Below are 10,468 nucleotides of genomic sequence, written 5' to 3'. Positions count from 1 at the left end.
ACTGTCAATAGATTTGAGCAGATTCATTTTTAATAATATTGACCCTGCTTTTGCTCTTCGTTTAGAAAATGTAGGTTTTGTTTCCATAAAAGCAAATAAAAGAAAAGTCAAAGTGCATTACATTATTAATCAAATTATTCTATTAGTAATATTTCCAAAACACAAATCCAAATACAGCAAATACAAAACCTTGTCTTTTTATATTTTGAACATGAAATCAAACATTGAAACTATTCTCTCCTCCCAAAGCATTTAAAACAGCGACTGTATGTACCTTTAATGTAAACTGATATGTGAACAAAGGGGACCCACCATGTAAGTTTACAGAGCCTAGGCTGTGTAGTAACACTGCGCACACACAGTATGTAAAGGTTGCTGATCATGAGGAGATTCACTCATTTTGACCAAAAGTGATTTTGATAACAAGCATTCTCCAGAATCACTGACTCCAACTTAAAGGAATAAAAATATATCTAGCTTTTTCTATGTTCTCCTGCTGTTGGCTTGAAGAAGTGCACATTAACCTCTCCAATGACCTTCTCACTGTGTGTGCGTTCTGCAGACACAGGTGAGCAGCTGATCTCTTGTTTATCACTGCAAAAGTTTCCATCTCAGCAGTCCCAGAACCCAGACACCTGTTTGCTGTTTCTCAGCTCCACCAGACAGTATCTCATCGGGAACACAGCGAGGAGAGACAACTGCTCCGGGGGATTGAGGTTAAAAATGCAGCTTCAGCTCTTGGCTTCTGCAGCACCTTCTTTTGCGTATAGTTGTAGTTTCAGTGGTGGTAAACCAAAGGCAGCCATTAATGAGGTGTTTGGCACGCTGCCCCCGGAGACAGACAGACAGACAGACAAAAACACACACAGACGGGTCCAGGACTGTGTGTCCTCTCCTGGCTTGATGGATGCATTAAAGCTGCCAGGACCAAAATAACTCATTGATTCACCAATGTCTCCCCCAGCCAGGTCCCAGTCATTAATCAGACAGGAGATATTTTTCTCACTTGTTTGGAACCACACAATGTCCTGAGGTGCCATTACTCGCAGTTGTGAAGAAACGTATTCAGATTCTTAAAGCTATAGTATGTAACTTTTTCATATAAATGAATGTCGGTTACATTCAAGCCATTGCCAAATGAGTTGACACAAAGTTGATTAAGCGCCACAAAACTCTCTCTGTATTTCTCAGTGGCCTTGTTTACAAACTAGTGTCGCCCCAGACACTGGAGAAGGAGCCCAAGAAGCACCCACGAAATGTTTCAATTGTTGATTTTACTGCTGAGAAAAAAGCTGGGCGTCATGGGGGCGACAGAAGTTACGCACTATAGCTTTAAGAAAAAGTGCTAAGAAGGTAAAAGTCCTCCACAGGAAATTGACTTTAAGTAATATACTATACTTAGCCTATACTCATATATTACTAAAAAAGCAGGGTTTTACTGTTGTAGTTAAGGTGGAGCTCATTTTGAGCTATTTTATATTCGACTGCAACTAATGATAATTTCATTGTGAATTCATCTACAGAGCATTTTTCTCCATCGATTGATTTGTTTGGTTTGTAATAACTCTGGATCTTCACTGCTTCTGCTGTGTCTTTGCAGGGCGGATTAGCAGAGAATGTCTCTTAAATAGACTTGTAAAATGGACCCGACATCTCCTGATTTACCGTGTCTGTCTGCAGCTTGGGTTTAAATGGGAAAGCTTTTTTTTTTATAAAGCCATTGCAAATTCCTTTTCTTTCTCGTCTCCCTGGAGAGCGCAGACAGAGAGGAATGCTGTGAATAATAAAAAGCAGCCTGATTGCTTGGAAGTGCCGGTCGGCCAGTGTGTGTGTGTGTGTGTGTGTGTGTGTGTGTAAGATGGAGCATTTTCTCATTGTGTGTAACACTGTGGTAATGGACATTTCTTCTACACCCATGTCCCATCAATCTGTCTATAAAGCAGCTACTTTCAAAGGCAGACGCTATATTTCACTCAGATTATAATGAAAAAGAGGAAAAGGTTGCAGGTAGAACACAAAAGGCTGTGTCTAGGCCTATATTTACAACCTACACTTAGTTACACTAACCAAAACCTCCAACTTTACGTTCCCAAGACTCGGTTACATAAGACGCTCCTTTACATTTGATCAATTCACTACACTTTAAAGCAGAGAAAATGTGTTGCAGCTGATAGCAGAAGAACATTTTTCTCATGGTCCAGAGAACATATTCTGAAGCATCTTGTCCCTAACTTAATTTAACATTTTACTCTGTGTGTCATGGTTGATATTCTGCTGAAAATGCCTCCATCTTTGAATGAACCCTTATAAATATTAGAAGGTACAACTAACTGTGATCAGACACAAACTGACATCCACAAATCTACTGCAGAGCTTCAGGAGGACGTGATTGAGTTTGACATGATGTTGGACTAAAAATAACTACAACAGCCTGCAATATTTTATTTGCTAACGAAGCTATTTATGAACTGCCAGGTCATGCTTTGGATAAATGAACTCCATGTGAATTGAATTGAAATGGTGCCATCACCTGTTTTTAAATATTCGACCTTCATCTGACCGTGAGGTGCCATTAAATGCCCCATAAAATATAAAAAATGTATACGTGCATAATATGAGCGATAGTTTGCCGGTGCTTGACATGATGCTAAGCATACGCTATCTGCATATGAAGACATGCAGTTAAAGGCCCTTCAAAATAGTAGATTAGTTTGACAAAAAATGGCTAATTCAAGGTTTTTTTGTAACTCTGTTAGCTCAAGAAGAACATGATATGTGGTTGAAAAAACTAAATATACAAGCTTCACATGAGACCGTTAAAGTCATTCTCGACCTTAGACAAAAAATAAATCCTGTCTTATTTAGAAAAAAAAGTTAGGTCCACTTCTCCACTAAAACGGTCCCCTTAGAGAAATGAAAACGACACAGTCAAATGGTTAAGAACAATCTTTTACTTTGTGGAGATCTCCACACTCACTCACACACAACCACACACGTATCCACAACATAACATAATGTACACGGAGCTTTTACTGTCACACCCAGCAGTAAGACATATCAACGACAGCCTACATGTAAAACTGAACAAACATCTCATAAGGTGCTTTATAATATGCGACGGGAATGTTATGAAAAAAAATTTCTACACAATCCTACAGGGACACCAATGCTGCATCTACATAGAATAATTCATACCATGATATAAAACAATCTAAAACAAAAATAGAGCAAATATTTACAGAACAGACTATTTACACCATCCATAATAACAGGCATAAAGATGAAGAAGAGCAATATTTATATATTTATATATATAATGTAAATATATATATTTAGGCTGGATTAATGTACACATGGAGTCTTTTCTTGAAATGCACTGGAGCGAAATGGTTGCAATCAACAGTTGGCGAGTTGCAGCAACTGCTCCTTGAACTGCTGCGAGTGGTGCGACAGGTTGGTGACTCTGTCCACCATCTCCTGGATGGCGCCGGTGTTGGGGTAATTCAGCGCGGCCGTTTTGGTCGCCGCCACAACAGTCTTTAACAAATCACAGAGCACGTTACTGGAGTTCATCACCCTATTGGCCACCTCTGGTACGGAAGCCTGGCGGGACAGAGTGTCTCCTATGAAGACCAGTTTGTGTGCGCTGAGGATGACGAATTTGCTGTGCGCTACGAAGATTCGCGGAGGTTGCCCGGCGCCCACGCAGCCGAAAAATGCGTCGACCGCGCTGAGGAGGGTCACAAAGTGTTGCTCGCATTGCTCCGAGTAGAAGCCGAGCAGCTGGCGGTCCCGGGCGCACACACGGGGCGCCGGGGACAGGGAGGAGGTGGAGGTGGAGGTGGAGGTGTCAGAGGGAGGGGGAGAGGTTAGGATGCCAGAGTGTTGGTGTGAGACCCACTGTGTGATGTCGTTCTCCACGGGCTTGATCACATCCTGCTCCAGCTTCTTGAACTGATTGATCTGTGAAGAGAGATAAGAGGGAGAGATACAGGGTCAGGGTCAGTGGAAGTGCAGAGAAGATTCAAATGCTTTGCTATGTCAGTTTTCAAGCTAAAATTCCAGCAGAGGTTTGCTGATTGTTTTTCTCATATGCAGTACGATAGCAAATTATGTCCAGAAGTAAAAAAAAAAAAAAAAAAAAAAAGGGGCATATTTTCGATAGTTTTATGTCTTAAGTATTTTGTCTATAAAATAAAATATGAATAACTAAAGGGGGGCCAACGGGATTGCAAAAAAAAGGGCTTTAAATCTTTAACTCCCTCTGGCCTGGCTTTTGTCTCACAGATGAGACCGAAAAGGTCAACAGCTGTGTGTATCTGCTAGTATGTTATGAATATATAAATATTTATGATTGATAATCATGTGGAGATAACAATCCTATCAGTTTCTGCACCAGTGTGACACCGTCTGTGTGTAACAGAAAGTGAAATCCTCACCTGCTCCTGTCCCAGCTGGACTTGGCTCTGCTTGATAATGTTTTCTTTATCCAGCAGTTCCTTCTGCTGACGCTCAAAGTCGTCTTTGCCCTGCGGAAAAACAAGAGGAGGTGAGAAAGGCATCCAAACTTACTTTAGTTTTGACCTTTGATACATCGCTACATGACTTTATACTCTGGTTATACTGTAGAGATCCATGAAAAAAAAGAAAATAAAGGGAAATGTTTTTGCCTCTCTCTGCACTATATTCCTTTGTAATCTTGTTCATTCTGTACATTTAAAATTGTGAAAAACAATAAAACAACCTAAAGACCTGAAACCAGTTAGTCCAGCCAGTATTTACCTGTAGATGAACATAGTCGTAGTCCTCCATCCAGCTCTTCACACACTTCTCACTGTTGTTCATGTTGTCTTTGTCCTGGCTGCTGGGCACGGGGAAGGGCTTGGTCGGGCCTCCGTAGTTGTCATTGTCTGACGTCGGTGAGGTGAGCGGTTGGTGGATCATGTTCTCGTCTGGCGTGCTCCCGTCCATGTGCGTCCTCCTGAACAGCAGCTCTGCGTTGCTGCCCACCGTGGACACCACCTGCTTGGCGTCATCGGGGACCGTCCTGGAGACCATGACGAAGCGATCCAGTTCATCCGTCTTATTGTGGTGCTTTCCTGAGGTCGCTAAGGCATTCAGGGCCCAGCTACAGTTCTCAAACATCTGATAGATCTGCAGTAGAATGTGCTGCGAATCCTCCAAGCGTCCTAGCTGCCTTCTCAGCTTACAGTGCAGGCTTGAATCTGACAGAGCTGTTGCGTTTGCCGCTGCACCCCTCCCAAAGACTACAAAGTCCCCTAACGCGGCCCTGACCCGGTCCAGCACTGTGCGGACGTCGTTGGCGTGTCGCTCCATAAAGGGAAATGTCCTCCAGTGAGGGGAGGCCGCCATGGCGTGCAAAGCCCCGACCGAGGCTTCGACTGCCTGTTGTAAGCGATACAACCTCTGGACGGCAGTGTCTACGTCCAGGGCCAGGCGTCCCTCCGAGGCAGAGCCTGTAGAGGACGAGGAGGTGGACATGCTGCTGCGTGTGCTGCCTGTGCTGGAGAAAGACAGGCGGTTCACTCCGTCTGTAACGTCGGCTACAGCCCGGGACTCCTGAGCGGGGAGGATATCGTAAACGCCTTGGCTTGGGTTAGGAGGGTTAGGTGAGCTTCTGTGATTGGAGGGCTGCTGCTGCTGCTGCTGCTGCTGCTGCTGCATGCCCCGCGGGATGTCATACACGTCCGAATGAGAGCCCGCCCCCGAGTGTAGGGCAGGTGGAGGTACGTCGTAAATACCCTCGTTGTTACCGTTGGTATTGGGGTGTGGGTGATGGACAGAAGGCTCCATGTTGGGGGGGAAGTCATAGTGGGACTGGGGGCTGGGTGAGGGCTGTGTGGGCTTGGTGGTGAGGGCCGGTGGAGGGACGTCGTAGATCCCTTCCTGGTTCTGTTTCTGTTTGAGAGGCTGAGGGAAGTCGTAGTTCCCCTCCTGCAGGGCGGCGTTGGACCGGCAAGGAGGCACGGAGTAGACCTGCAGGCAAGGATAACGTTAGGTTCACACTCTAATTCATGTAACACATTTAATGTTCACACGTTTTTTTTTTTACAAAATATCAACCACTAACATGTTTCTTATGAACACCCAGAAGAAGTGCTAAAATGAAGGACTTTTTACTTCAAATAATTGCACATCAATGATTGTATAATAAGCAATAAAACATGGGCATAATGGATCTTGAATATTGTCAAAATCACATACAGTAACAAAGTATTTTTTATTCAGTGACACCATTAAACCTGCCTAATCTCCAGATATAATGGCACTTTAACAAAGTTAAATTCTGCTCACTTGGGCATCAAACTTTACACTGTTGTTTTAAAATTTAGGCTACAGGCATAATTTAGGTTTGTACTGGGAACAATATGCACTTAAGTCACCAGGTTAATCAGAGAAATCAGGTCAAGCAGGTAACTAGAAGACATGTTTACATTCACTGTCATTTCATATCTGCATAACATCAGCGGTTGAGTTATCAGATCCCCCTTGACCTCAACCTTATTTAGAGGCCACAGCTTTCTTATTTTAACTGTTTAAGAAACCAAATCCAGAGACAGAGATAGCCAAGCTTTTTCTCACCGTGCGATGTGTGTGAATTAAACTAAAGTTGAGTGGTACAAACCAACTTATTTATAGAGGCTACTTATTTAGTGCAGAGGCAACAGTTTTCGTTGAACTTTGGATTGAGAGGGAGAGTTCTTCTGATTATGACATTAAAGAAATCAGCTTACTAGAAAAAGTCGATTGTAACCCTCTAAGAGTAGATGTAAACATGCGTCGACCGCGCTGAGGAGGGTGACAAAGTGTTGCTCGCATTGCTCCGAGTAGAAGCCGAGCAGCTGGCGGTCCCGGGCGCACATACTGGGCGCCGGGGACAGGGAGGAGGTGGAGGTGTCAACAGCTTGTCGTTTGTCGTATAGTGCCACAGTTAGTCACTGAGGAAGTGAAAGAGCTTCTGGGCTCGTGCAGATATTTTAAAACCTCAAAGTTTCTTTCTTTGATTCCTTCCTGCAGACTATAGAGTCAAAAGCACAACAAGGCTTTAACCTCGCGGCACAGAGAGCAGAATGGGTGAATAAAATGGTGGCCTGTAAGTGATCTCCATCAACCCCCGAAATGCTGAACTCTTTTACAGCTAAGACGGGCCAGCCCCCGCGCTGTAATTAAGAACGACGCAAATAACGGGTCCCGGCATATTTTAAGTTATTACAAACAAACTGATGGCGCTCTGCCTGGTCGGGCCTTGAAGTCTGGTGAAATCTTAGAGGGTCTGGAAAGTGAAGAGTTATGTCCTTGACTTAATTTTTTTTTAATGCTATTGAAAGAGAGCAGTCACTGAACCGTACTCTCTTGGAGTTTTGGTTAAACTCTATTGGCAAGCAAAGCTATCATTTAGCGCGGCCGCAAGAATGTCATAAATCCGACATTTGACGTATTATTCGTTTATTGCACACAATTAGTGGAAATACTAGAAACTGGATCAATAAACATAGAACGACATTTTATGGTCGAGAGCGGCTACCACTTCCTTAATTCAACTTGGTTTGACTGAAGGGAATGGAGTGTCTGAGTGATGTGCCCTCTCATTGTGGTGGAGGATCAAGTAGCTGTCCATGTTTTTCTGTCTTACCCCTTGTGTAGACGGGGGAACATCGTAAACGCCTTGTGACCTCATGTCCATCTGGGACGGGGGGACGTCGTACACTCCCTGGTTCCTGGCGGCTGGAAACATCTGACCGGGCGGAATATCATACACCTGAAACCATGAAAGAAATGCTAAAGATAAAGACACCACGTGATGGAAAAAAAACCTCAGATTTAAAACAAAGAATGAGTCACAAACATACAGTTTCTTTGTTTTGAATAATGAACGGAGTGTGTTCGATGAAAGATAACTGTAGTTCTACCATAAAACTAGCTTTTATTTTTAATATGGGACTCAGTCTAGTAGTTTATCAGCTGAAGGAGGGATGACGGAGACAAAACTATAATTGTCAAGGAGCATTTCAGAGAAAATAGGTCAGTGCAGAGAACAAGATATGTGGTAAATGACAGTTGCAGTTGACTTTTTGAATTGTTTGTATTCTTGATGTATTAGCTATTATAAATGCCTAACCGTGTACTATAATGTGTTCAAGTGACATTTTAATTAACACTGAATTAGCTTTTTGAAAGGCATCTCGCGACCCCCCCTCTGAGTCTCGCGACCCCCCTAGGGGTTAGCACTGTAATAGGTCATAGTGGTTAAGTGTACATGCTGTGTGAACATGAGACACCACCTACCCCCTGTGATCTGCTGGGTGGGACGTCATAGACATCCTGCTGGTTGTGCTGGCCCGGGCTGAAGGTGTAGCTCTGTCCCACTCTGGTCGGGGTCACCACCTGTCCCAACACACACACACACACACACACACCATCAGATCTGCTGTATAGCAAAAGGCACACTGGTACACACAGCAGTTCTTAAGACAAATACTCCTCACAACATACTCTCGTTAAGCCAACCAGCATTCAAGTCAAGTCAAGTCGACTTTATTGTCAATTTCTGCAATATGTGCCAGACATTCAGAGGAATCGAAAAATACGTTTCTCAGCCCTCAGTACATCTGTCCTCCATTGTTCTTGAGTATTTTTCATTCCTCGTGATTACAGATGAGGCGGAAATGTTCCCACAACACAGACCGACCAACATCCTCCCGCTTTAAGGCTATTTGTTAAAAACTCAGGAAACCATGAGATAAACACAAACCTGGAGCTACAGACCTGGGACCATTTCCTATCAGATCTTATAATTCCCACGTTACATTTACGCTCATCTTTTGGACTATTCCTTGTAAAATATTAGTCTTTATACTGCACAGCTCACAGATATACGTATGAGTTTGTATGCACTAAAATACCAAGGCAATGTCCTTTTATGAGATAACATACTTGGCAATAAACAGGATTCAGATTCTCATAAAAGGCAAAAATACCTAAATAACAGGGCTTTAACTAACAATTATTTTCATTATTGATAATTTTTTCAATCAATCTATTACTTGTTTTGTCCAACCAACAGTTCAGAAGCCACACTTTACCGAACTTCTTTTGTTAATGAAAATGTCAAGGGCTCCATAGGAAAACAGACAAGATCACAAATCATGCAGTTAAACTAACCAAAAAACAAATGATACATTAAATGAATGGTTGAGCAAAAGTCAAACTTTAGCAGCACTTTGTGAAACGGCAAGAAACATTTTCATTTTTTTTTAACCTAGCAAGGACTTTTTCATCTGAATGGCAGAAGTTTTATAAATTAAAAAAGTTTTATTCTAGAAGCAGTTTTGTCGCAGTGCTGGCCCGGATTGTAGAGTTTTGAGACCCAGAAATCTCAAAAGAACCTGGTGAAGTAATCACTGAGGTCGTTGATATTGATGAACAGCCCTGTTATAAACCCAGGCATCTTGTGCTGTAGGATTTAATACACCCTTTTAAGATATTTTACACCCTGGTGTGGAGTAATGGTGTGATTACTGCTTAGGGGGAAAAAAAACAGGCAAAACACATTACTGGCTTCACCTACGGCCGTGACATTTTTGCCCCCATTAACTATTTTAATCACATTTTCCCTCCTCTTTTCCCGTCAATGCTTACCAGTCCCTCCACACCTCCTAATCCCAGTCTTTTCCACCCCCCTCCCTCTTTCTTTAAAGCTGCAGACCCTCTTGCTGCGTCAGACGGACTCAGGAATGCATGGAATGTCTTCTCCTGCCCCCACGCACCACTATCGCCACACCGGAGCAGGGTTCATTAACAGGGCCTCTAAAATAGGAACCATACGCCTGAGCAGAGGGTAAGGTCCCTGGGGCCCCTGTATCCCCTTATGAGTCACTGTGAGTCACTATCCTAATACCATCTCTCGTGCTGTGGAGCAGTGTTTCCCCTATATTCATTTTTACAAATTAAAGTTGGAGTCAATTCTGGAGAATGCTTGTTGTCAAAAACAATTTTTGTCTAAATCAGTGAATATCTCCTTAAGATCCCCTACCTGTCCCTACTGTACAGTGTGTGCGATGATAAAATAAATCATTCCATAGAAATTCTGACTTCACCTAAAACATAATGGGAGATGAGAGCACCCGCATTTAATCTTTAGGAAATAACTTATATCTATTCCATTTTGTGCTGTCACACATGTGTGTCAAGTGGGTATGTTATGGACCAACCTGGAATTGGGACCAGGGTATGATAGAAGAGCTCATTATAAAGTAGGTGAGATTGGAAGGCAGTGTTATGCGTTGCAGGCCGACCTTTAGGAGTGAGTATTCAATTATGTAAATGCTTGTACCTAATTAAGGCTTTATTTTTGGCTATGTATTTTTGTCCACTAAAAAAGAATTTACCTAAATCTGGAGGAAGCTTGATATGTAAACTAGACAGACATTTTTCCCTGGTGTGCAAA

General features: G+C 42.9%; 2 protein-coding genes across 2 annotated transcripts in view; one reads left to right on the top strand and one right to left on the bottom strand.

The window, feature by feature from the left end:
* The window catches only part of zc3h12ab (zinc finger CCCH-type containing 12Ab), a 184,661-nt gene that overhangs the window by 18,176 nt on the left and 156,017 nt on the right, over positions 1 to 10,468 (top strand). The window lies entirely within an intron of this gene.
* nedd9 (neural precursor cell expressed, developmentally down-regulated 9) overlaps positions 2,965 to 10,468 on the bottom strand; it is a 28,753-nt gene continuing 21,249 nt past the window's right edge. The window contains exons 3-7 of the mRNA XM_080045135.1: positions 8,308 to 8,406; positions 7,655 to 7,780; positions 4,783 to 5,997; positions 4,440 to 4,529; positions 2,965 to 3,963 (exon numbers count right to left, since the gene is read on the bottom strand). Coding sequence (XP_079901261.1) covers positions 3,397 to 3,963; positions 4,440 to 4,529; positions 4,783 to 5,997; positions 7,655 to 7,780; positions 8,308 to 8,406 — 2,097 coding nt within the window. The 3' untranslated portion in view covers positions 2,965 to 3,396. The remainder of the gene's footprint in view (positions 3,964 to 4,439; positions 4,530 to 4,782; positions 5,998 to 7,654; positions 7,781 to 8,307; positions 8,407 to 10,468) is intronic.

Source organism: Ammodytes marinus, assembly GCF_949987685.1.
Source record: "Ammodytes marinus genome assembly, chromosome: 17".
Lineage (NCBI taxonomy): Eukaryota > Metazoa > Chordata > Actinopteri > Uranoscopiformes > Ammodytidae > Ammodytes > Ammodytes marinus.
This window is presented reverse-complemented; position numbering and strand designations above follow the sequence as displayed.